Here is a 27,559-nt window from a genome sequence, read left to right on the forward strand (position 1 = left end):
CCAGCAACGGTCCTCCGAGTCCAGCCGCAACCTGCTCCTTACCTCCTACCATCGGCATCCATCCCCCTCCACCGGCATCCACTTCCCCCCCCCCCCCGAGGCACCCACACCTACCGGCCCTCCGCGGCATAATCCGTTTTGGGCCTAGCCCACGCGGCCCTCCGAGTCCCAGCCTGCTCCTCACTCACCCCCCTACCGGCATCCACACCCCCCCTCCTCCCGACACCCCCCCCCCCTCCTGATGCCAGCTTCGCTCCGATCTCAGCAGCCGACACCAAAGGTAGGGAGGGGGAATGGGAGGTGTGAGTGTGGTGTGCTGTGAGTGCTGTGAGAGTTTGCTGTGAGTGCTGTGAGAGTGTTATGTGAGTGCTGTGAGAGTGTGCTGTGTGCTGTGAGAGTATGCTGTGTGCTGTGAGAGTATGCTGTGTGCTGTGAGTGCTGTGAGTGTGTGCAGTGAGAGTGTATGCAGTGAGAGTGTGTGCAGTGTGCAGTAAGAGTGTGTGCAGTGAGTTTATGCAGTGAGAGTGTGTGCAGTGAGTGTGTGCTGGGTGTGCAGTGAGTGTGTGCAGTGAGAGTGTGTGCAGTGTGCAAAAATAATGTAAAATGTTATTTTTTTATTTTTTTATACGGGAGCCACGTGAAAACCGCGTTATAAGCGGATTCGCGTTATATAGGGGCGCGCTATAACGGGGTTAAGCTGTGTGTGTATCTACACACATACATACATATTTATATATATATATACATATATATATATATATATATATATATATACACACTTGAGTACTATATTATCAATTCTACCAATTCACTTGGTCTTATTTTATTTGATTAATTAGCAGGTTCTCTTTAAGGGAAATATGTGGTGACAACATATATTTCCCCACTAATTAAAAAGATTAAAAAAAACTGTTCTAAAAATTATTGGAGAATTATGATAATTGGATCTTCTGTCTCTGATCTTCACAAGTCTGAATTATATTAACAAATAAGGCTGTCTTATTGATAATTAGTATAACTTGGATAAAATAATGGTGTACACTATAATTTGCTCAAGAGACAATATTATAATAATTTGCCCAATTATTACTCCTGCATACCGGGGCAAAACTACATTTAAAGGCATATTCACATTTCCTTGGCAAATTAGCTGTGGCACCAAATCTACAGTACAGTATGTACATAAATCACCATTATATAAATCTGGTGTTAACATGCATTTCAGGAGCAACCTTTATTCAAAGGTTCCAATCAGTGACAAATAAGGATAACCAGCCTCCTTCTGAAAGTCAGTGTTACAATAGCCTCCCTCAGAGTGGGCCACTAAGTAAATGACAAGATCTATAAAACAAAACGCAAATTAGTAGTATTTGCAAAATTAAGTATTTAAACAGAATTGAATATGCGCAAAAAAGAGTGTTTTTCACAATGAACTACTCAATTATCACGTCATTTATTTCAGCAGATTCAATTAGCCTTTAAAATAGTTGAACATACCCAAGAAGCTCAGAGGTGAAAAAGCTTGCAAATAAACCAATAGGCTTTAAAAAAAATGAGAAAAGGTCAATTAAACAATCCGAGAAGCATTCTAAAAATTAAATTGTGAATAAGGAAACACTGAGTAAGTGCAATATTAGTGATCCAATAACACCTATCAGTACAGTATATATATTTATATACTTATTATGTTCTGATTTATATGCACTGCACACGTTCCTGGGACCTATAAATCGCTTCATTAACCCCTTATGGGTTTTCCAGCCCAATGTTATGGGTATTCAATGGTATATTCTATATACATGTATTTATACTAGCGTCCTCACCACCCAGGTTTTCAGTTAAGTCTCACTGTATACATATTTTTTCACATAGTATAAGATGTTTTTTTTTATACTGTATGTAATAAAGTTTATTTTATGAAATCCTGCATATCTATTAGGATGGCCCTATGAGGTGACATTAATATCCCCGGGTGAATTTACATCAGTTATATGTAGCTTCATGAGTGCAATTTATAGGGGCCTTTTTTGGTTGACCTTCTCATGGTTCAACTTTGTGTATATATTTCTATTTTCCCCATTTGCACCTTGTTGAATATTCATCATATACCTACTTTGGCTGAGCAGCAGGTTTTCTGTTTGAATAAGGAAAATCTACAGTGACTTTCTACAAAAATTGAGCTATTTATGAGTGTGTGTAAATTGCATGTCAGGATAAAAGAAAGCGCATGTGTGAGAGAACGGCGAGTGAAAGCGAATGGGAGGGAAAGATGGAGTGAATGTGTACTGTACATGACATTTTAGTGTGATGTGAGACCATTCCTCCAAAATGGAAAAATATTGTTTTTCCCCCCCAAATTTCATCACTTGCTTTAAACACTAGCTTTACTTTTTTTATTGTGCGTTTTTATCACTTCTTTGAGTCTCTGCTGTGTTTGTGTATGTTAATTGCCTGTTTTCTTTTCAGCCAAAAGTCACACGATACTAATTTTTATTGAATTGGGCCAAATGGGTAAACACTTTCCGGGGGAAGAGCTCTACATTGTTTCTTAATGGCGAAGAGTTTGTTGAATAGGGCCCCAAGTTTCTGGGAGCAGTGAACTTTTCCTGAATATTGTCCATTTAGGAAAGTTAGTTTTATTGGCACCATCAACTAGTTTAATCTTCACAGGCGAGTATTGACCTACTGAACAGAATAGTCATTCACTTCATTCAAATGGAATTTACATTGTATTTACTGTAGTTTTCTTTTGTAAAAATATTACAGAATAATACCATTTTCAAATATAAATGTAGTTATGGCAAAAATAATTTTGAACAAATTAGTATTATAAAAAATTATTTATAAAATAAATTTAAAAAAAGTAATGTTTTCAGAGCCAAGGTCTGGGATGTCGAACTACACGGAAAGGTAAAGTTTCTTTCGACTTGCCGACTATGGATAAGGTTGGTATTAAAGAAAGTGAGGCGCTGCTCCGTACTCCAGCATGCCAGCGCTGATGGTAATAATGGATCGGACCCTGGACTTTAAATGCTGGTGAGGTAGTGTAGTATGGCAGCCTCACTGGAGGCAACACTATTTGCACAGGCTTCAGCACAATCATTTTCTCTTGTGTCTTTGGCTTCGCAATACTTGCCTGCCGATCTAATATCCGGGACATAGAAGAGAGGTTGCTTGCATTTTTCACTGTTACGGGTGAAATTGAGACTTGCTTTGGTGGTTTCTTAAACTGAAAGCTACTTATGCTCTTTTGAGGGATGGCTGGATCTGGTTTTGATGTTGATGCTCTTCCAATTGTCAAGCTGTTTTCTCGGTTAAGGAACTCTGTGATCCTCGTCTGAGTAACAGAAATGGTAGGGGCAGCTTTTTGAACTGCTGCTTTTGCCTTCTTTTTCCGCTCATCTCTTTTCGAAGACTTGGGTATCTCAATGCCTTCAAGCAGTCCCTTTGCAGCAGCCCGAGCCAAAACATCCTTAACAGACACCGATTCAGATGGATCCCGCTGGAAATGAAAGACGAAAGTTGAACAGCAAGTCACCTTGGCAATCACTCATAACAATCTGCAATCTGTTAGGTTACTTATATATATTGGTGCCAAGTGCCTTTAACATATTGGAAAACAGCATCAACTCATTAACATCCCGTTGATGCATTTCTGTAAAAATGCCAACATTTTGTAAATTGGAGGACTAGTGGAGGAGGTGAGACAGAGAAGAGATTTAATTAAGACTACTGTAAGATAACATTTGTGATTGGATTTTACTGCTCTTGAGACTTAATTGTAGTGCATGCAAGTACAGCATACCCGTAAACAAGCAATAGGAGATATAGATTTAAAATATATATATATATTTATTTATTACACATAAATACTGTTGCGCACACTTATCTACAAGTATACAATTCATCATACCCTGAAAGACATTTAAAATAACTTGATGGTTTCTGTTAGATGCAGTTTAAAGAAGAAATGCCCCCTCGTTTTGTCTTATTTCAACTTTGAGGTCATTGTTGAGCATGACCTTGAGCACACCCAAGATGGCTGCCTGACCTTTAACTTGCTACTGATCTTCTCTATAAAACAACTTAACATTCCATTTAATTACAAAAGCCCTGTAAATACCCAAGGATTTACCTTCACCAACAACCACTTGACGTCTGCGTGTATCCAAAATCAAAAGATTGTCTCTCTGCACTGAGATTCACATTGGATTTAACTTCTCCCTCCATCTTCAAAGAAGAATCCTCTATGGCTGCAAGCCCCTGTGCAGCGAAGGCCACAAAATCAAGGTACTGTGAAAACTACACAGACTAGAGATAAACTCTCGCTCAGCCTCTTGAGTAATCACAAGGGTGGTGCTTACTGGGACGACATATATAGCACACTAAACAACAAAATTCCAGTTCTTAGCACTCAAAAACCTATATAGTCTATCAATGATTTACTACACATTCATAGAGTATATAAAAAATTACTTCTTTACATCCTATTAAAAAGAGAGAATATAAGGGCTCCAAAACGAATGAAGTAAAAATGTAAGTGTTAAAAAATGTGCTGGCTGTGGTCTCAAAGAATAAATATTGTGACTGTGGGTGCAACAAAGTACTGTACTGATCTAGAATTTAAACTTAAAAATAGCAGAAGTACACACAAGAACTAAAACAAAGGAAACATCAAAAAATTCCTGTGGGACACATATAAAAACATCAGTTTAGGACAAAGAAACGGAATCCGGAAGTCATTGAATCATCAACTGAATGGGAAGTTAGACATTGATGAGGATACAAATCTGACATTTAATTTCAATCAAGAGGGAACAGCCCCCTTTTTTAGATCACCCCAGACCCACCAAGGAACAGTAAGGCCAGACGGAGAAAAGGTGGGAGGCCTCAGAGACAGGAAGGTATAGGGATAGAGGAAACAAGGGAGACATCCACATTATTAACGGCATGTGCAGAATCCCTTGGCCAAACCACAAATGCACCATCATGCATGGATCCCCTTACACAGAACACCCAAATCATCAATCTTTCAGATTTCATCCTCAATGAACATCATATCTTGTGTTCTAATTAAGGGACTATCTTTCTCCCCTGCATCAAATATAAACATCTTTGAATGGGTGAAAGACACAAATCTTTTTGCACAAAAACTATTACTGTTACATACATTTTATCAGAAAAAGGAATATACTTTTGCCAAGAATCATGGGGTAAATACCCCAGAATCAAGAGATCTTACATATCTAAGGGGTCTCGTCTCCCTTATGGAGGAATCAGACTGCTCACTAACAAAAGGTCCCTTTACTTCACTGAGACCCAAATTAAAATTCACCCCACCTACTGATATCTGCATGAATGTTGAAGTATTTGTTGACAATGTGATAAGAGATCTAGAATATTTTCTGGAAACAAGAGGCTGTGACAATCTTAGCATCCAAAAACTTAAAGCCCTAACAGACCTCTAAAACAAAAAGGATATAATGATAAAGCCATCAGATAAGGGAGGGAACATGGTAGTCTACGAGGGTAGATGACTATATCAACGAGGGTTTTCGAAACTATAGTCATCTCTCAACAAGAAAGATGTTATGCTTGTGAAAATGCAGAAAAGGTAGTCACATTCTATAGTTTGGCTAAGGTACACAAGAAAAAGGTGCCCCCACTCCCAGGCTGCCCAATTGTGTCCGGGATAGGCAACCTTATGGAAAGGGCTAGCACACATGTGGATCATGTATTATGACCTTTTGTGACCTCATTGCTTTCCTAGCCAAAAGATAGCAAGGACATATTGAAAAAAATAGACTGGGTATCAATCAACGAGGATACGATTCTGGTAGGCCTTGATGTTGAGGGATTGTATACCAAATGGACATCAAGGCTACATCCTATTTTCGAAATACAATGGGCCAGTGCCATACGTCACACAACAACTTTGTCATAAAACGTCTGGATTTAGTTTTAACCATTTCTTTTTCAATAGGAAAATATACCACCAAAAACAAGGTACAGCGATGGGCACACCAAAACGCAAATCTATACCTAGGATGGTGGAAAGCACACACTGTTTTTTTTTTTTTTTTAATGAAAAATTTACCTACCGGATTGAACTGTGGTGGGGATCCGCTGCTCTACTCAGGGTTTATCGAGGTTCTTAACGACAACCACCATAATCTCAGATTTACCTTGAAATATAGCATGGTTGAAATCACCTTTTTAGATCTGAAAATCTGAATTGGCACTAATGGTTAACTGGTCACCACCATATACCGCAAACAGACAGCTACTAACAGCATTCTGTCCGCAAACAGCCATCACCAATTGGCCCTGATTTGAAGAATCCATGTGGACCAGTTTCTAAGAATTAGGAGAAACTGATCCACAGTGGAGGAATTCGAATAAAAAGGTAGGCTCACAGAGGGGCTATAGTAATAAAATGATTAAATAAGCCTACAAAGGGGCAAAATGCACCCAAGACAAGAACTCTTTAATGACAAAACTCTGACCACCAGTAACCAAGAAACTATTTGATTTATTGGAACATATAATCAGCAGTAAAATCTGACCACAGACATTCTGAAGAAGCATTGGCATATCCTACTTGTTTATGAGGATTTAAAAGATATCCTACAGACTAACCTGGCAGTTACAAGCAGTTGAGCAACAAACATTCGAGACACATTGGTACATAGCCATTTCGAATGGGTAAACAAACCAAAGTGGCTCCAAACTGGTAGGCTTTTTCATATGTCAAAAAGGTGTAAAGCATGTAAAACACATGACCGTGACAAATTTCAAAACTGGAACACAGACATTTGGAAATTCCTCAACTCTCGAACAGGTGTCATACACATGGCAGTATGCATATACCATTCAAAGTATGTGGGTAAAACCAGTCACCAACTCAGATGACAGATTTTAGAACACACCGGCACAGTGAAGAACAAGCTTGATACACCTACCTCCAGGCATATCAACGATTCCCATCATGGGGATATTAATGTACTCAAATTCATTGGCCTCGACCAGCTATCACTTGGAAAAAGAAAAGGTGATTGGGATAGAAAGTTGCTGCAAAAATTCAAGATGGATCAACAGTACATGGTACAAACTTTGTACCCAAAAGGCCTCAATGAAGGCTTTGTCTTCACACCATTCATCTAAATCAAGTCACTTTGAAGCTGTGAGATGATACAGACATAAGAGCAGTAACTAAGGACTTTCACTGGACTTAATGTATAAAAACAACAGATGCATGCGCAGCACAATCTATGATGACGGCTTAAGTCTCATGCTCTGCAGTCCCCTGGGCATTAATCTAAGTTATCGGTAGAAATCTGGAACCAAAAGACCCCAAAAACTATTGGGCAAAGCTCATCAACACAATGCCTCCTAAAACAGACAAAAGAAAAAAAAATCAGAGCGAAATGGAAGAGTATTTTAAGAGGCAGGAGATTGTGACTCTCCTGCAAGCAGTCGAACCACACTCCCACAAACAACCGGACTCCAATTCGGAGATCGGTGCCCCTCCACGAATAAGACATCTTAGACCTCTTTAGCAGTATTACATCTCTACTACACTTTGCAGTGAAGGATCTGAAAGGAAAATTCTCATCACTGGGTGAGAGAACCAATATGCTTGAATCCAAAATGAATGCCACAATCAGACACTAGTCCCACATGGTTGTGGACTTCAGAGAGGTAAAAACCCAAATCAAAGACTTAAAGGATAGACAGGAGAACGAGGAGAACCGCGACAGCCACAATAATCTTCTGATATGGGGGATTCTGGAATTTGAAACCGATATAGGATGCTTTATGGAAAAATGGCTAACCGCAGCTCTTCCAGACCACAAGGAAAAAAAGTCATTGATACTGGACAGGTGCCATAGAGCTCCGAGAACGAAGTCCCAACGAGAAGACAAGTCGAGATGTGGTGCTCCGGTTTCATTATTTCAAGACTAAAGAGGCCTTTAACAAAGCAGCTAGAGGCACGAGGGACCACATATTTCAAAACATACCCCTACAAGTATATAATAATAACAACAATAGCATGTTCTTGTATAGAACTGCTAGTTTTACAAAGCGCTTTACAGAGACATTTTGCAGGCACAGGTCACTGCCCCATGGAGCTTACAATCTATGTTTTTGGTGCCTGAGGAACAGGGAGATAAAGTGACTTGCCCAAGGTCACAAGGACCTGACACCAGGAAGTGAACCAGGTTCCCCTGCTTCAAACTCGGTGCCAGTTAATGTATTTTACTCACTGAGCCACTCCTTCTCCCTAACAGTATATGCTGACTTGGCGCCCTTCACTCTTGCCAAAAGAAGGAATCTTCGTGAGGTAACAGCTAAACTAAGGGACAATAACATTAAATACATGTGGGCCTTCCCATTTGGTCTTGTGGTTATCCGGGAGGTATGGCACTACACGCTATGGGACCCAGAAGATGGCCCGGACTTCCTCGGTCATGTAGACCTGAAAAATACTCTGATCAACCCAGGATTTCGGATAAGGAGCCCCCCGGCATTGGAGCACTCATGGACCACAGCGCCTTCGAGATTAAGCTTGCAGACCCAACCCCTGGCGACCCAGACAGAATCCTAAGCCATGAGGAGTGATCCTCCTTCACCCTATTTCCAAATCCCCCCAGGCTGAGGCTTTCTGGATCGAACTGCTCAGGTAAATACCTAGATTTGCTGCTCGCCAAACGCAGACCTTGGTCTTCATACCCCCTGCCGCCAAGCTCCCCCTGAGCCCCGGAGTTTGCCCCCATTGCTCCCGCAGTCTCCAGGAGTTACCAAAGGGTCTCGAGTTGAGGTCACCCTAGAATCAGATACTTAGGTCCATCCCAGGCAGCCCTCGAGCAATGATCTTCCAAATCCAGCCAGACGGTTGACCGCATAGAGAAACAAAGGGTAAAAGCAGTAACAAACACTATGTAAGCTGTTTTCCTCGTCGATGGGATAATTACCTCAAGAGAGGCGGGGCAACCCTCTCTTCTGGAGGCCATGCGCTACTCCTGGTCTGGTAGACCCTACTTAGAGCTTGCAGCTCAGAGAACTTTGTGGAGCCCCAGAGAAAAGCTTGGGGGACACCCCTTTCACTGTTGCACCAATCAAGCCAAAAGGCATGATGTCTTGCGGGGCTGTAAGATCATTTTCCTCCCTTCTCCAAGGGTCAACTACTGTAAGGTTCACTTATAATTATTTCTAGATTATAAAGTTAGATATTGTTAATGTTATTCCTGTTACCATGTTTTAAACAATTACCAAAAATATGTTATTTAGCTATCTATACTTATAGTCCTAGTAAAAGCAAAGATTGTTTTTCCCCTCCGGGCCCAGATATTTGGGTGGTCCCTGGGGCAGAGATATATGTAGACAAGCCACACTCACACTGTGCACTACCCTCAATTGTCCCAGTGCATTTACAGACACGGGTGCCCTTGGCCTTTTTTGTACTCTCCCCTGCCCCATTTTCTACCCAAAGGCAGTTGAGCTAGGGATGTCTCTCTGGAGATCAGTCAAGAAAATGTTTAAGCTCTACCATAACCCTAAACCCCTCCCCATACCAGCAAACAGGTGGTCATTTCTGTATCCCAGAGTTGAAGCAGTATTTAAAGATGTTTTCAACCTCCTCTGCTTCGCTTCACAAACTGTCTGATGTCACTTAAAGTTGTAATATTGATTGTTAAGGGTTTCAACTGTCCAAAAAAAGAAAGATGGCAATGACTGACCTAAAAAAAAAAAAAAAGAAAGGTGACCCACTTTAGGAATCCTGATCACAGTATTAAGTGATCTGACCACACCCCAGTAGAATCAACAATTATTAATCTAGATATTAGGTCCTCAATAGCTGCATGGAGACAACGAATCTCTACTTAAACTCCCAGACACAATGTTAATAACTGAACGGGAAATTTGAGCTTTTTTTCCAGACCAACGCAGGGAGTGAGTCATCCCCGGCAGTACCTTTGGAAGCACACAGAGCCACAATGAGAGGCTACCTTATCGCATTGGCTTCAGATAGTGAAAAAAGCAGACTGGAAAATATAAACACTCTCCAAGCAAAAATAGAATCCCTGTCCAAAAAACAAACCCGACCCAAGCACAGCCACTTTTAGATGCTTTAAGAGAGACCAGAGCAGAACTAAACATCGAAAGCTGAGCAATCTGAGTTGGACTAAGAGAACATTTTACGGGAAGGCCAACAAATCGGACTCTCTCTTGGCAGACAAATTGAGAAATAGACACCCGACATATAGTATCCAATTTATTAAACTGCAAACATGCACTCTGACCTCAAATCCAAAATCAATTGCAGAAATACTACACTAAATTGTATAATGGGAAGAAAGTAACACATGATGCTCAAACAAAATTTCGACTATCTTAACGCCGCAGCTCTGCCCACATTAACAAACTACCAACAATCAGATCTAAATAAAAAAATAATATTAGAAAAAATTCAATTGGAAAAAAAAAAAAAATGTAAGACTTCAAAGGCCCCATGATTTTCAAACTTATATTATAGGGGATGGGTTACAGGGATGGGTTTTCAAACTTATATTATAAAAAATTTAGAAAATCACTCTCCCCTCATTTGTTTAACTCAATCCTATCAAACTCACCCTTCCCAGTCAACATGTTACAAGCCTTAATAGCTCATCCACAAGGAAGGGAAAGATCCTACAAACGGTGGGAATTACCATCCAATATATTTGATTAATACAGATATCAAAATATTCTCCAAAACCCTTGCCAATAGGTTAATGAAAATTGTCCCCTCTCTGGTACATTGACCAAGTTGGTTTCATCTCAGGTAGGCAGGCTGCAGACAATATAAGAAGGATCATAGATCTGATAGCATTAGCCAAAACAGAACACCCCCTCAATGTTACTTAGTCTGGATGCAGAGAAGGCCTTTGACCGATCGACTGGGTTTATATGAAGGCCTTTGGTTTCTCAGACATTTTTCTTAAAGCTATACTAGCTCTATATTCAAATCCTACAGCTAAAAACCAAGGCTTTTGAGCCTGAGGAAGCAGAAGGATCTGCGTGGGAATTTTGATGCTTGGCGGCCACCGTAGCTTTCAGGAGGTGCTGCGTTCCAGCAGTGAACACGGACGCGGTAGCACGGACTTGGCTGTACCGTGGTGGTCTTGGGAACTGCTGTCACCGCCAGGCTGAGTTTTATATGCGAGTTCTTATTACTTTTGTACAATAAATCTATCTACTTTTAAACTATTATCTCTCCGTCATGCTGTTTGATACTGTGGGACTTCCCACGTGACTGGAGGGGCAGACTCACTGCATAAACTGAGGATACAAGCTGTGATTCCCAGGGAACCGAGGACACAGCGGTCAAAAGGAACATTTTAAAGAAACCAAAATGATTCCTATACTTACACATGGCCGTGTAAGTATTATTATTTATCACCACGATCTTTCCACATTCATTGTTGTCCCACTAGTATCTCTTTGTATATATCTGTGTATCTCTCACAATTTGTATCTGTACGTCCATTATTGCATGGATTGAATATTGATACCACATCTGATTCTGCGCTCCCCTTACTCTTTTCTATACACAAGGCTTTTCATCAGATCAACTCCAAATTAAAAGCGGGATGAGACAAGGATGTCCCCTTTCCCCTCTTATTTTTGCTCTACGCATAGCAGCACATATCCGACAAAATATTAATGTAACAGGTATTGATGTGGGAGACTGTAAGAGATGTATTCAGAGGTACGTAATGGAGACCGTTTAAAGTTAAATTAAAATTAGCCTTTATTGCGCCTGTCCCTTTAACACAGCAAAATATTTAAATGAAGCAAAAGACAACCTATTCCACTTTGGAGAATATCTACACGTAGTCCAGCCCTCTCTAACTGGGTGGTTAGCTAAGCTAATTAACAGCCCCAAATATATATATTTATACAGATATATAACAGTCCTAAAAGAAAGTCTTATCTGTCTCTTGTAGTTGTAGGGGAAGCCTCTCTGGTCTCCTGAGACAGCACCTTTGTGTGCTAAGGCAATGTCTGTCCAGGTATAGAGGTCTGGTACCCTTGTCTTACTATCAGCATACAGTCCAGTCCTTCTGCAGCTCAAGACATCTGTTCCTCTGGTTAGTCCAGTGAGGACTAAGGAAAAATCTGTCTGTCCTTCCTTGGTTCAGCCCCCAATTGTGAGACTAAGGAATCCTCCTCCTGTGTCTCAGAACAGGCTTTTTCTGACAGAGTTCTGATTAGGCAGGTGGGGTTGGTTGATTGCAGGTGTGCAATTAACTAGCACACTGCTGGATTAGAGGCATGTTTGTTAATAGGGACCAGTCCCTGTTACAGAGACCAATCTTACAAATTAGCAGTCTTTGCTGATTATGTAATTTTGACGGTCTCAAACCCCTTAACTTCCCTCCCTAATTTGTTTAGTGACCTCTGGCGATTTAATAAATTGTCTGGATTTAAGATCAACAAAAGCAAGTCGGAGGCATTAAATATTAATTAGCAAAAAGAAACAACCAAATTAATTGAACTCAACTTTGATTTTAAGTGGCAGCAATTGTCTATTAAATACCTAGGGATATTTCTAAACAAAGATTACGATTCGCCATATACGAGTAGATCTACAGATGTGGACGAAGTATAATAAATCTTGGATGGGAAGAGTTCAATCAGTCAAAATGAATCTGCCACCCAGATTACTATAACTTTTCCATACTCTCCCTATCCTAATAATCAACTCAGATATTCTTAAACTCCAATCTATGATCTCAAAATGTATTTGGAACAACCAGAGACCCAGACTGAGCGGGAGGTTGCCGACACGACCCACAAGGGCCAAAGGACTAGCCCTTCCATGTCTCCTCTCGTATTATAGGGCTGCTCAAGCAAGCCAATGGGTTTTATGGCAGGCAAAGTTCTCTCTTAGAAGGTGGGTCTCGCTAGAAACTTCTCAGGTATTTCCAGCGACCCTAGATAAGATTCTATGGGCACCCACTCAGATCAATCTATTAAAACTGCTCACTTTGCCGACAATCTCACACTCTCAGACTCTGGGACAGACTTAAATTCAAATAAAAGCTCACTTGTCCGAATTTACTGATGACTCGACATAAGCTATGATCTCAAAGTAGTCTAATTTGACAAATTGGTAATCTGGATACCTCCAGATTAGAGCTTTCTATGCTAAGGTCAAGCACATAGATTCAGTAACATTGTATGAACAATTATGTTTAAATGCAGATTCGCATCAGAAACTTCTCTGAATTGTATGGGCATTTCTCTTTTACCGACTCAGAAGCCCAAGAAAAACCTAAATTTGTGAGAAGATGGGAGATGGACCTGGGTGGGGAGCTGGAGGGAGAGGACTGTGATGAAATATTTGACTCAGTAGCTAGACTATCAAGTTGTTCAACGATCAAAGAAAATGCATACAAGTTTATGACGAGGTGGTATAAAACCCCTGAGAATATTTCTAAATTTGTTCCGGGCTACTCTCCACTATGCCCTAAAGAATGTGGTGCGGTGGCCTCGTTCCTCACATGTGGTGGTCCTGTCGTCAAATACACAATTTATGGAGACAGATGAAAACTTGGCTCCAGCAGATTCTGAATACAAATATCCCCATGGACCCATGGCTATTTCTGTTAAACCAACCACTGAAATGTTTTACAAGAGCTGAAAATAATTTAATAACACATATACTGTAGCAACAGCAACCAGATGTTTAATAGCGGCTTCATGGAAGCAAAATAAAATACCAACAATTCACAATATCCGGAACAAAGTATGGTTTATATGTCAGATGGAGAAATTGACCAGCCTCCTGAATGACACATGCCATAAGTTCCAGAGAATCTGGCTACCCTGGATTTCCTATACAGGCAGCCCACATATGGACGCGGGCTCGTTGTTCCTATAACCTAATTCTCCGGATCTGTCTCTCCATGCTCCAGGTCTGGGTGTAGTGTTTAAATTAATCTTAATTGGTGGTTCATTTTTTTGTATCTTGAGAACTCTTGATGTATCCCCACATACAAACTTTATAATTATAATATTCTCTATGCTCCGCACACCTGTATTGCTGTGACTCTCCCAGCCCCCCTCCTTTTTATTTCTGTACCCCTTCCCCCCCACCCACTCCCATTACTGTAATAATGTATTACAATTTTCCTTGGAAAAATCAAAACAAATTTTAAGTTGCAAAAAATAAAAAAAAATAAAAACTAATTATGTGAGTCATTATATTTGAAATGTGGTCAGTTTTAAGGCCTCTGTTTTCGAAGGTACGGAGGAGCCTCTTATGTGTAACCTACAGATGACCAAAACAATCAGCAAAGCTAAAGTCTGTTTTTTATAAATAAAGTAGTGGATATATACTCCATCGTATGTGTAATATGCATAAAGACAGGGACGAGGCAAATTAATGAAAAGTTATATTATGCAGATATATCTAGGAAACCTACATAAATTGATGAAAAGATTATGTTTATAAAAGTGAACTTTTTTCTCTCATACTACACAAAGATTACCCTCTTCACTGTTTTATAAAAAGGTTCTATACATATAATAAAAAATAAAATATAGAAAAAAGGATCATGAGCACTGCTTTCAGTCTGCTTAACAAAATGCAGCTTCAACGTTGGAGGAAGAAGAAAAAAAGAAGAAAAAAAAAAAAATCGCCCAGAATCTAATTGCCAAAATGCAATCAATTTACAGGATGAAACAAATAAACATAATAAAACAAGAAAAAAAAGCACAATATAGAACAGTACATCTGTTTTAACCATTCAGTTACCAATAGGTATTGGATTGACACTAAGCAGGGTCAACTGAAATAACTGAACTGAATTTTTATATCATTGGATATACACACGGTGTGCTTTTGACCTTGTGTTTTTTTATGGAATGGTAAGGAAGGTCAGGGCTGGCGGCAAGCAAAAATCGGTAGTCCGTAAACTAGCATCAGGGCTGGAGAGTGACAAGCGTAATAAGGTTTGAGCAGTGTCTCGAACATAGCAACAGTAAGCAACAGAAGGAGGCAATGAGCTTGCTTACAGGGGAGACCACAAGGTAGATTTATAAGGGCAGACTGGGAATGAGGAACAGGTGTTGACCATTATACAATCAGGATTGTTAGAGTTCTCTGCAGAAACCAAGCACCAGCAGTCCCTGTGACAGAGCCCAAAAAATGCCAGGCTGGGAGTGAGAAGGACATGGGTTCAATCACTGCCAGGGAGATTCCTGACTTTACTACCCCCTCCTCCCCTCAAGAAACATCCTTCGGACCTCCCTTGGTATGGTGGTGTATTTTTTGTGGAAATCCCTGGCAAGTCATTGAGCATGGAGGTCGTTTTGTGGCTCCCAAGATATTTCCTCTGGTCCACAGCCCATCCATTGCACCAGATACTGCAACTTTCCTCTATGCACTGTGGAGTCCAGGATTTTTTCTATGACTAACTTCACCTTGCCATCAACATGGACATGGTCAGGAGAGAGGAAGAGTGTATAGGTAGTGTGGTATATTGGTGCATCACCACAGTAGGCTCAGATAACAATCTCATTGAATGAATCCAGGAACAATAATACTTTGACAGGAATGAACATCCCAGGGTAAAGAATAGGGACCTGGTGGTGCCCACACAGCTACCCCAATACTTGGTCTCCAATATACATGAATTCACCACCGGGGTATAATATAACACAGTCCAGCAATAGAAAGGTAACAAACGAGGGGCTAATGCCCTTTACCTGACTAGTTATGTTCCAGATAGATGGATTCCTCGGCATGCAGTCCTCAGAAGAAGAATCCAGATAGGTAGAAAGAAGAGAAGAGGAGCACAGCTCACAGCATCCAAAAATGCAAAAATAAGGGCAACTCCAGACATGGAAAAAATATATATTAACTTTTAATGATCAACTTGGCAATAGTATAGGACCACGCACCAACGCGTTTCATCCCTCAGGACTTTCTCAAGGTGAAGGCTGTGCTCCTCTTCTCTTCTTTCTACCTGAGAGGAAGAGTGTACCCTGGGAAGGGATTCTCTCGGAACGGCTTCAGCGGAGATGCGTGGATCATTGACGGAGTCAGGGAGCCGTAGATGGAAGATAGGGTTTACCTGGGAAGCAATTTCAAAGGGCCCCAGGTATTTTTGCCCAAGCTTCCTGGTTGGGATCTTCAGGTGCAGATTCTTAGCAGACAGCCAGACCTGGTCTCCAACCTGAAACATAGGGACTGGTCTACGGTGTTGGTCAGCAGCACTTATGTAGCACTGTTGGTCAGCAGCACTCATCTCCATGGTCTCCTGAAGAATTGTCTTTAGAGTATCCTGGGTCTTCTACCGGGAAGAAAGTCTCTCAGAGACAGTTGGGATGGAGCATGAAATCGGTCGGCCGGGAATGAAGATAGGGTTAACTACATACATCTTCAGAGGAAAGTCGTTGGGCCTGGAGGAGATCAAGTTATCTTTGGCAAATTAACGGTCCATGAAATGCCCCACCCGCACCAGACCATCATAGCAGTGGTAGCGGTAGTGGTAGCGATGCGGAGAGTGCCTTCCAGAAGAAGGATAGTTAAAAGGAAATGGGGCTATTTGATGGATACGTTGCCATCCTCCTGAGTGGTGAAGAATACAGGTTGTGACAGACTGTAGCTGATAAGAGTGAACAGCATTCACAGTATGTATGTATGTCTTTATTTATATAGCGCCATTAATGTATATAGCGCTTCACATTAGTAATACAATCGACAATCATATAAATAACAAATAATACAAACAACAGATCATGGGAATAAGTGCTTCAGACATAAAAGTAACATTTAGGAAAAGGAGTCCCTGCTCTAAAGAGCTTACAATCTAATTGGTAGCTAGGAATAACAGACAGTAGGAGGGCATTCTGGTAAGTGCGTCTGCAAGGGGCCAAGGTTTATGTATCAGGTGGATAGTATTAGCCACTGAGCTACTCGTATGCTTCGTTAAGCAGCTGTGTTTGTAAGGTGGGTCTTAAAGGTGGATAGAGAAGGTGCTAGTCGGGTATTGAAGGAAAGGGCATTCCAGAGGTGTGGGGCAGTCAGTGAGAAAGGTTTAAGATCTTTGAGGACCTTGAGCGGACAAAGGACTCCTAGGCTTTTTGGGCAACTGGCTAGGTAATGCCCAGAGTTGCAACAATACAAACAAAAGTTTCAGAGAGACTTTGGCTTTTTCTCAGAGCAGATTGGTCCTCGAACAGTATTCACCTGCATTGGTTCAGCTTCAGGAGTTGCGGAAGCTGTCGTTCTTAGCACCCATGTCTCTCGAGTCTCCTCTCCGAAATCCTACGGTCTATCTGGATACAGAGGTCAACTAAGTCTTCCAATACCGTTGGAGCAAAAAATCAGAGCGAGTTCATTCATTTTCTGATCGGAAAGGCCTCTGCGAAAAAATGCAGCCTCTGTGCAGATTTGTTCCAGGTGTCAGCTACCAAATCTATGGAATTTCGCGGCATATTCAGCAGCTATACGCCTTCTCGGGGGGAGCTTTATCAGAATTGCTTCTGCCATAGCGATTAGGGTCATCAAACACCAGGTTCATAGCATCCATGAAGTCTTGCAGGGTCCTCAACAGAGTACTATTTTGTTCCAGAAAAAGGGGATATCCAGGAGAGGGCTTCATTCTTTAGTAAGGAAACGAATCAGTCCAATTTCCGCAGCATCAGTAGTATAGATGGTGGCGTGCATCTGGGAATGGAGTCTGGACTGGTTTAGGAATCCTCTGAACTGGTGCCGGTCACCATCAAATTTCTCTGGGAGAGTCAGACGACACGCTAACTGGGCGAGTATTGGAAAGCATGTAGGTCTTGCAGCTGAAACTGCATCAAAAATAAATAAATAAAAAAATGTAAAAAAAAAAAAAATCAGGCTATATGTCCAACTTTGTCTCGCAGAACAGGGTTAACACTTACTTCACACACCTGACCTTCCAACTCGTGCACTCTGCCTTGAAGCTCAGCAACTTGCATTTGAAAGTCTGAAATGGCTTGCGTCACTTGCAGAAACAGAGTGGGCCCTGTTCCAGCGGGCTCCATAATAGATCCTATTAATTCTGTCACGGGGTGCGACTGCAGAGCTTGAGTTCAGGGGCTGTGACAGGCTAGCAGGAATGAAGAAATGGTTAGGTCTGGAGAGAGGCAAAGCATAGTAACAGCCAAGCAGGGTCTAGAACACAGCAACAGTAAGTAACACCAAGTGGCAGAGAGCTTGCTTACAGGGCGACCCACAATAAACAGGCAAGGGAGGAACAAGAAAGGGAGGTTTATAAAGGGCAGGCAGTTTAATGCTCAGCACCCGTTCCTCATTCATAATCAGGATTCTCAGTTCTTTGCAGAAAACAAGCATCTCGCGACAGCTGAGGAGAGGAAATTCAGGCTGGGAGTGAGAAAGACCAGGGTTCAATAATTTCCAGAGAAATTCCTGACAATCATTTGAGTGAGTGGTACCGGTGTGATATTAATAATCCTTCTCATCTACCGACCCCCTGGAGATGGGAAGGTATTTCCTGGAGCACCCCAGATGGCTTATTTTGGGGGGGTTAACTGCCTGAGTCTATGATATTTAGTCAAGGACTTCCTCCACATAATGAATGCTCTGGGCTTCACACAAGTTGTTTGTTCTACTACCCATAAAAGTGGACACACACTTGAACTTGTTTTCCCAGATCTACAATAGACCCAGTTGTCTGGTTAGACTAGGTAACTCCAAAATACCTCACCCATGAACCAGGTATCACCCTCTAAGGGGTCTGACTCCCCAGGGCCTGATGGCAAACCTAGATTTCTTGTCCATTTCTGATAGAGAAATAGGGGCTGCAATGGATCACTCCTGTTGGCATATGACTCCTCATGTCCCACCAGCATACCCCTTGGTTTGACAGTTCTATTAGGGAATTGAAGAAGGGTAGCAGGCTTGAGCGGCACTGATGGAGGTCTCGCATTTTTGAGGACCAGCTTAAATTAAACTGATTGACCTGTCCAGTGTTATTCTTCTGCACTGTGGAGAGGCTCTGCAAACCAGCATGACTGCCACCTGATGAAGCCTTTTCACAGTCATGTTGTGATGATTTTGCTCTCTTCTCTGATAAAGTAACCCCCATCCGGACTGGGTCCAACTGTGCTATCTAATGGGTATCAAGGCTCCAGGTATGAACATGCAGGTTCTCTGGCTTTATGTACTATCTTTGACCATCTGGATGGAGAAGACATTGTACAAATAATCCAGGGGTTGCATCCCACTACCTGTGATTTGGACCCAGTCCCAACATGCATTTTCTTAGGCTGTGTTAATGTAATCAGCCCAGTGTTTGTCGAAATAGTCCTGTACTCTTTGCACACAGGGATCTTACCCGAACCGCTGAAGGAAGCAGTCATCAGACCTCTTCTAGAAAAAAGCCTTCATTAGATCTGGACTGCATGGCTAATTACAGTCCGGTATCAACACTTCCTTTCCTGGGGGAAGGTTATTGAGAAAGTGACTGCAACCAAACTATAAACCAGTCTATCAACCCATTATATTTATGACCCATTCCAGTCAGGATTCAGAAGACGGCATAGTACTGAAACAGCTCTGGCTTGTGTGCTTAATGATCTCCTGGTGGCGAGAGACAGGAGGGTACTGTACTTAGTAATGGAGCGCCTGAAGGATTTATGTGGACTGGGTGGCACAGTTGTCAGCTGGTTTAGATCTTTTCTCACTGGCATGTCACAGAGCATCTTCAGGACCATACTCCTCTGCACCAGTGTCCCAGTCATGTGGAATGCCACAGGGTTCTATCTTATCTCCTGTGTTGTTCTCAGTGTTCATGCTGCTACTGGGTGACAATCAAATGGCATGGCCTGGGTTATCACTGCTATGCAAATGACACAACACTACTTTTCCTTTGCACCAGCTACTAAGGACTCATCAGTCTTCAATAGATGTTTATCTGAGCTCCTAGAGTGGAAGACTGCCAGTTGGTTGAGGTTGAATTCTGATAAGAAACTTTTAGCCACGCTGCTCCAACCCTTTGCTAGTGTCTGCCTCGTACAGTTCGGGAGGCTCCCTCTTTGAAAATCTATAAAACAGGCAAAACACCTACCTGTTTACCCTGGCATTTAATTAATGAATCACAACGTGCCCAGCATTTAATAAGTACAGTACCGTCCCATCCTGTATGGTATCTTTCCTTGTGTTTGATCTCTTTTATAACCTTAAATGTTTTCTTCTTTTTGCAACTGAAGTGCTTCGAGTCCCATTGGGAAAAGCGCTATATACTGTAAATAAAGTTAATATTTCTTCAGTTCTGGCAAACCAAGGTTGAAGGAAACATTTCAATGACATTCTGGATTTCGTCATACTTAAGCGTTCTTAATTTCCTCCCACCCCAAAAAGTTTGCTGTAACCTGTTGCCAGAAGGCCATAGTGTCAAATAAATTCTGGAACAGAAACTATGTGATATATTGTATACTGATCACATGGTTGAGACCCATCTCCTGAAACTGGAAACAGAAGTGGAGGTCCGCTTTATTCAGATGTTAATAACTCCCTGAAAGCTATACAAAATATCTTAAAAAAAAGAAATTAAAAAAAGAAAAAAAAAAGCAGAAGAAGGTTTGACATTTACAGTACTTGACACCAGTGGGTCAACCCTTGTAAACTCCATAAACATCAAAAGGGCATCATTAGAAGTTGAGAATTATTATATCGAAGGAAGACAGTTAAATTTTTTGTAAATGATGTGAGTCACCCCTTGTAAGAATTCAGGTTCAGTAATATTCTTATATTGTAATTCGGTTTGAATCCGGTGTGTAAAAACAAGATGCCACACATACAGTATGATATTGTTCTGATTTGCAATGATTCTATAAAACAGATTTGATTGCACACATTATTCTAATGGTGGTGAATTGGTATTCTCTGTAGATTAATTGTTACATTAGAATAGGGTTACAAGTTATAATGGGATTGCAGCTGTGTTGGGTTGTCTGATCAAGGAGGGCCCTGGGGGTAACATTTGAGTTATCATCGACAGACAGTTGGTATTGATAACTGATGATATGCTGAGGTAATCAAAACTGATCATATAAATGTATTCCCTTGTATGGAGGATGGGAAGTTCCTTACCAGATATGACATCAGTTTTAAGCTATAGGACACATACCTTATCATCTGGTAATAGAATTAGTAAAAGGAAGGGCTGACTTAGGCTAGGGCCCCAGTGCGCGCGGCGCGCAAGCGACTGAGTGCCTGGTGGCGCTCGATCCCGGCATCAGAGCGACCAGGTGGACTACTGGCAACGGGGAGGCATGGCAGGGGCATGGCCATGGCCATATCACGCGGCTGGTTCGCCCACATTGGCTGAACCGCTGCCGCGATGTGGCCAATGCTCGGCCGTCACGACAAAATACAAAATTCTTGTCGTTTGGCCAAAGTGATCGCACCTTGTGCGCACACGCACACACGCCGACTGGGGCCTGCCCCATAGAGGCCTGTGCCTTGTGTGCGGCGCGCACAACAGCCGTGGCCACTGGGGACCTAGCCTAAGGGATATTCACTGGATAAGTACCGATAGATGTAGCTAGGAGACATGATTAGACCAAGAAGGAGACGATTTAACATTGGGAGAGAAGATATACCACCAAGATCAGACAGAGGTTTACAATGATAAATAGAATAATAATACAACCATCTATGAAGATATTATAACATATTTGACGTCACCAACATTTTTGTATGCGAGTATTTATCTTCAGATTAAACATTTCTTTTTATGTGCTACAACCAGAATGTGGTTGTTTGCTTGTGTAATTATACAAGAGATAAAGGACATTTTATACCCCTACAGATACTGTATACTCTGGAATAGGCTAGGGATACTTGTGTGAGAAGTGATTACATGTATTGTAGTCAATGTTGTAAAGTAGGAAAGGTTTAATTTTTTCCCCCAACCATAAACGTTGATCCAAACTCAAAAAGATTAATATTAAATACTGACAGCAGACAAGCATATGATTTCCTTTGTCTTACCTCCCTTGTCAGGACAGCTAGAAAGCAGCCATTGGTAATCTCAGATGGTTCCACTTTGAAAATGTTATCAGAGGATGATATAATTTCTGATGAAGAGCAGAGAGGAATAACAGGAGGACCAAGCCTGTGGTAAATATTAATTCAAATGTTGGTATAATACACCTGATAACTTACACTATAGTATATAAAATTGGAAAGTCTCATACTGTATGAAAGTGGCAGTAGTATGCAATGGTCACAGAAGAGATTTCATTTGGGTATCCAATACATTATGCATCCATGTATACAGAATTGGATTCTGATGCTTGGTTTAAAATATACAAATTGTGGTACTTCGATGGAGTTAACGTAAAAAAAACAAAAAAAACCTGTGTCTTGCAGGCCCATCTGGCAATGCAGCATTTGTTTTGTTATTTTATTCATATTCTGAACCGGGCCCTCACTTACTAAACGGCACTATATTTAACAGCACGGTTCAGCCTTGGATGCACCCCTGGTTCCAAATGTGAGAAAGTGTGGAAGCTGCTGCATAACTACATCATGTAAATATAAAACTTTTATTCAATGTAAACTTGTGTCTTTTCTGTTGGGAAAAAAAAATGTAATTAGAAGATTTATGGTTTGCGCTTACTGTAGGAGTGTACAAGAAAAATCTCCTTCACAACTCGATCCTTCAAGGACAGTGCTTTTCCTCCTTCCCAGGGAACTGAGTTACACACGCACACACGCGCACACACCTCAGTTAACCGGCACAAAACGTTATTGAAAATGGCGTCAGATAGTGAAGCGTCGCAATGCAGAATCCATTATCCTATAGGATCACTGTTATACAATGAGGTTCTGTTCGTGAATGCCGTTTTAACACACAATGACTCAGAATATTGTACTCACCCAATAATATATGCAGTACACACAGAAATTATGATGTATAAAGATATTTATTGAATCCAGTACTGTATAATAAAATTATATACCGTACAGCAGGCCTGCACAACATACGACCCGCCTGGCCCCTCTGTGCGGCCCGCAATGACTCTGGCTGGGCACCAGTTAATTAAATAAATAATAATAAAAAAAATTTTTTTAAATGGCGGCGAATCCACGCGGTCCCGGCACGCATGCCAAGCAGGGCCCGCTCCCAACGTGGGACGGAGGGGGAAGTACCAGCCAGCTCCTCCTTCGGGCCCGCTCCCCCCCCCTGCTCCCAACATGGGACGGAGGGGGAAGTAACAGTCAGCTCCTCCTGCGGCCTGCTTCCCACCGCTTCCCCCTGCGGCCAGCTTCCCGTGTCCCCCCGAGCTCACCTCCCGTGCCCCCGAGCCCACCTCCCGTCCCGGGCAGCTGCCGCGGGGATATCGGGGGAAGGAGGGGAAAGCGTCCGGCGGCAAGTTGCACCCACCTGGTCAAGGTAAGTCACTGTCACCCACCCAGTCACTGTCACCCACCCAGTCGCTGTCACCCACCCAGTCGCTGTCTCCCACCCAGTCGCTGTCTCCCACCCAGTCGCTGTCTCCCACCCAGTTGCTGTCTCCCACCCAGTCCCGCCATTCACCCACCCAGTCACTGTCATTCACCCACCCAGTAATCCACCCACTCACTCACTCACCCACCCAGGCAGGCAGACACATGTCTTTTGTTGAAAATATAAAAAATAAACAGGTTGCATTGTAATGTTTTTTTCTGTATCACAATAAGAAAACAGTTAAGTAAAAGTTGCGCTTAAAAGATATTTTTTCGTGGTAGGTGCGCTATGGGTTCGGGGTGGGGGGGGGGTGCGCTATGGGTTGGGGGGGGGGTCCTGCTCCTTTCATTTGTCCCGGGCCCCATGATTTCTGTTGGCGGCCCTGTGGGTGATGTGAGGTGCAGGGGGGGGGGGGAAGAGGGTAATGGGTGATGGGAGGTGCAGGGAGGGAGGTTGATGGAAGGTGCAGGGGGGGAGGGTGATGGGAGGTGCAGGGGGAGGGTGATGGGAGGTGCAGGGGGGGTCATTGGAGGTGCGGGGGGGGGGGGGTGATTTGAGGTGCAAGGGGGTGATTTGAGGTGCAAGGGGGGTGATTTGAGGTGCAAGGGGGAGAGTAATGTGAGGTGCAAGGGGGAGAGTAATGTGAGGTGCAAGGGGGGAGAGTGATGTGAGGTGCAAGGGGGGAGAGCGATGTGAGGTGCAAGGGGGGAGAGCGATGTGAGGTTCAGGGGGGGTGTGATGTGTGTGCTGTGCAGGGGGGTATTGTGTGTTTGATGTGGAGGGGGAGTATTGTGTGTGTGGGTGAGGGGGAGAGATGGGGTTATGAGAGATAGATGGGGAGTATCGCAAAGGTTGATAGTGAGGGGTTCTGGGGGAGATATGAGGATGATGATGATGATGGTTTTACCCGTGCGGGCCAATTTTTTTCTTCCTTGGAGCAGTTCGGCCCTTCTCACTTTACGAGTTGTGCAGGCCTGCTGTACAGTATGAGCAGTGCTCGACAAACCCGGTCACCCACTCGCCAGGCGCGAACGGAAATTGGCCGGTGGCCAGCTACTTTTTTCCCCTGCTCTGCGCAAATTTTAAAAAATAAAAATAAATAAATAACACAAAATATATATCCTCCTGGCTGATTGGCCAATTGGTCGTGACGCGGAATGGAGCCCTTCTCTGCAGGGGTAAGTAATGGCTGCTCCTGCTCCTCGCGCGCGCTTCCCCCCTCATCCCCTCCAGTCTCCGCTCCTGTCTCCGTGGCTGCTCGCGCGGGGTAAAAGATACCAGCGGGCTATTTCCCCCAACCCCCCATCCCGGTTGCCCTCCTGTCCCCGTGGCTGCTCTCGCGGGGCAGGAGATGACAGCAGGGGATTTCCCCCCCTGTCCCGCTTGCCCTACGGTTCCGCTCCCGTCCCCGTGGCTGCTAGTGCAGGAGATGGCAGCGGGCGATGTCCTCTCCTCTCTTCTCCCCCCCCCCCCCCCCGTCCCGGTTACCCTCCGGTCACCGCTTGCCCCACGGTCCCCGTGACTGTCCCCGCTTCTCCCCCACCACAAATTAAAATAAAAATAAAAAATATCCTCCTGTCTGATTGAGCGTGACGCGGAATTGAGCCCTTCTCTGCAGGGGTAAGTAATGGCTGCTCCTGTTCCTCGCGCGCTCGGTCCCCGTTTCCTGTAAGCGCTTCCCCCCTCATCCCCTCAGTCTCCACTCCTTCCCCCCCCGGACCCGCTTCCCCTCAGTCTCCACTCCTGTCCCCGTGGCTGCAAGCGTGGGGCAGGAGATGTCTCCCCCCCCCCCAGTCCCGCTTGCCCTACGGTCCCCGCTTTCCCCCGGTGCCTGTGGCTGCTCGCGCATGGCGGGAGATGCCAGAAGGTGTGTTCCCCTCGGTCCCCATGGCTGTCTCCGCTTCCCCCCCTCTCCGCTCCCTCCCCACAGAGTGTGTGTGTGTGTGTGTAAGAGAGAGAGTGTGTATGAGAGTGTGTGTATGTGTATGAGAGAGAAAGAGAGAGAGAGAGAGAGAGAGAGAGAGAGAGAGTGAGAGAGAGTGAGTGTGTGTGTGTGTGTGTGTGTGTACTGTATGTGTGTGTATGTGTGAGTGTGTGTGTGTGTGTGAGTGTGAGTGTGTGTATGAGAGAGAGAGAGAGAACGTGTAGGACACCAGAGGTACCCCCCACCCAGTTAGTCATACCCCCCTACCCAGTCAGTCACCCCCCCACCCAGTCAGTCATACCCCCCCACCCAGTCAGTCATACCCCCCCCACCCAGTCAGTCATACCCCCCCCCCACCCAGTCAGTCATACCCCGCACCCAGTCAGTCAAAAGTCAGTCATACCAACCCCCGCCCCCTGCCCAGTCACCCCACCCAGTCAGTCAGTAATCCCCACCCAGTCAGACACCCCGTCACCCCACCTAATCACCCAGTCAGTCACCCCACCCGCCCACAGTCACCCTCTCTCTGTCTCTCACCCTCTCTCTCTGTCTCACCCCCTCTCTCTGTCTCACCCCCTCTCTCTGTCTCACAACCTGGATCTGGATATTTTATTTACCCTGTATATCCTAACTGTCCTATACTACACCGAAATAACCTATACTGCTTTCTTCCAGATCTAACTCTCGAGCTTCACACGGAAGACATCGGAATCCCCCGTAACCCAGACGACAGGTAGGGAACACATCCCCTCCAATGTATAACATTGTGGGAATGCGGTATCTGGACATTGAGGGTCTGCGGATCAGGTAAGATCCCAGGCGGGATTGCTGCTTTAAATATTGTGGGGGCATCCAGGCACTAGTTAAAGCTGCAGTTCAGTCAATATCCTGCATGTGTGTTTTTTTTAATAAATCAGTTCTGTAGTAAGAAAAAACACTACTACTTTCAGCATTTTCTGTTTTTAAAAAAACAACTTTGAAAGACCAATTTTCTTGTATTCTATTTTAACAACCATTTGCTAAAGCACTGCCCTTTCATGTCCTGTCACAAGCCCTTGCACACCCCTTTGTCAGCCCTGCCCTCCCTCTAGCACATGTCAGTGCAGGAGTGCTCATGAATATTCATGAGCTTCCACTGACAGACAGAAGCAGAAAAAAAACAGATCCCTTCACTAATGATGTCACCAAATTTCGCCGATCAATACATGGAGAACGAATTGACCTGCAGCTATACAGTTCTTTAGGTAATTAGAGATTGCACACATAAAACTATTGAAGTAAAAAAATTAATAAAAAAAAAAAAAAAAAGACTGAACTGCAGCTTTAAGGGGTGCAGGAAACTAGTCATTCACATCTGGCTTTTTTTTCTAGATTCGACATTTATACACACACACACACACACACACACACGAATACACAACAAGGACTAATTGTAGTATAATGTAATACAATAAATAAACTTATGTCAAAAAAATGTTCTTACTAGGAATTTATTCAATTTATTTCATTTATGGTTTTTTTAAATGCGGGGCTGGGGGCGGGACTAGAGGCGGGGTTGGGGCGGGACTAGGTGGCGAGTAGATTTTTTGGTTCGGCGAGTAGATTTTTGGGTGATTTGTCAAGCACGGAGTATGAGCAATACCAATTATTGGAGGAACGAAGAAGGTGATTGGGGAGTATCTTGAAGGGGTTGGGAAGGACTTCTTTGAGGGGATTTGGAAGGGTTTCTTGGAGGTGATGTAGGTGGACTACTCCCAGAAGTGCTAGGTGGATTGGAAGATTTGGTTCTCTTGAAGAAACCAACGAATTCTGGACAGATCATTTCCTTTTCTGCCTGTAGGTCTCTCCAAATCAGCTGATAAGGATAGACATCCCTCGACTAATTGAACTGCGTTCAATGTTGGGGTCAATTTCCTCAAATATGTCCATGGCACTATCAATGTGCTTAAATGCCTCACTCAACAGTTTTGTTGTTAAGGATTTACAAGGATTGTTGTGCCTCTTCATCTGCAATTTATTGCAGGTCTTGATTGCTCAACTCCTTAGAATGTGATGCCAGCAACTCCTCAATATCCTCTGTTTCCACCTCTAAGTTGAGATCTTTACCCATTTGCCCACTTTGAGTAAC

General features: G+C 43.2%; 1 protein-coding gene across 8 annotated transcripts in view; it reads right to left on the bottom strand.

Annotated features, from left to right (window-relative positions):
* Positions 1-238: 238 nt before the first annotated feature.
* NSUN7 (NOP2/Sun RNA methyltransferase family member 7) overlaps positions 239-27,559 on the bottom strand; it is a 149,290-nt gene continuing 121,969 nt past the window's right edge. For 4 of the 8 annotated variants that reach the window (XM_075567520.1, XM_075567510.1, XM_075567540.1 and 1 more), the window contains 2 exons: positions 22,046-22,169; positions 239-3,502 (listed from right to left, as the gene is read on the bottom strand). In XM_075567520.1, coding sequence (XP_075423635.1) covers positions 2,873-3,502; positions 22,046-22,169 — 754 coding nt within the window. In that variant the 3' untranslated portion in view covers positions 239-2,872. Of the gene's footprint in view, positions 3,503-4,135; positions 4,264-9,575; positions 9,741-22,045; positions 22,170-27,559 lie in introns of all 8 variants that reach the window. The other 4 variants (XM_075567570.1, XM_075567549.1, XR_012787615.1 and 1 more) reach the window with 4 other exon arrangements.

This window comes from Ascaphus truei, chromosome 1 (assembly GCF_040206685.1).
Source record: "Ascaphus truei isolate aAscTru1 chromosome 1, aAscTru1.hap1, whole genome shotgun sequence".
Lineage (NCBI taxonomy): Eukaryota > Metazoa > Chordata > Amphibia > Anura > Ascaphidae > Ascaphus > Ascaphus truei.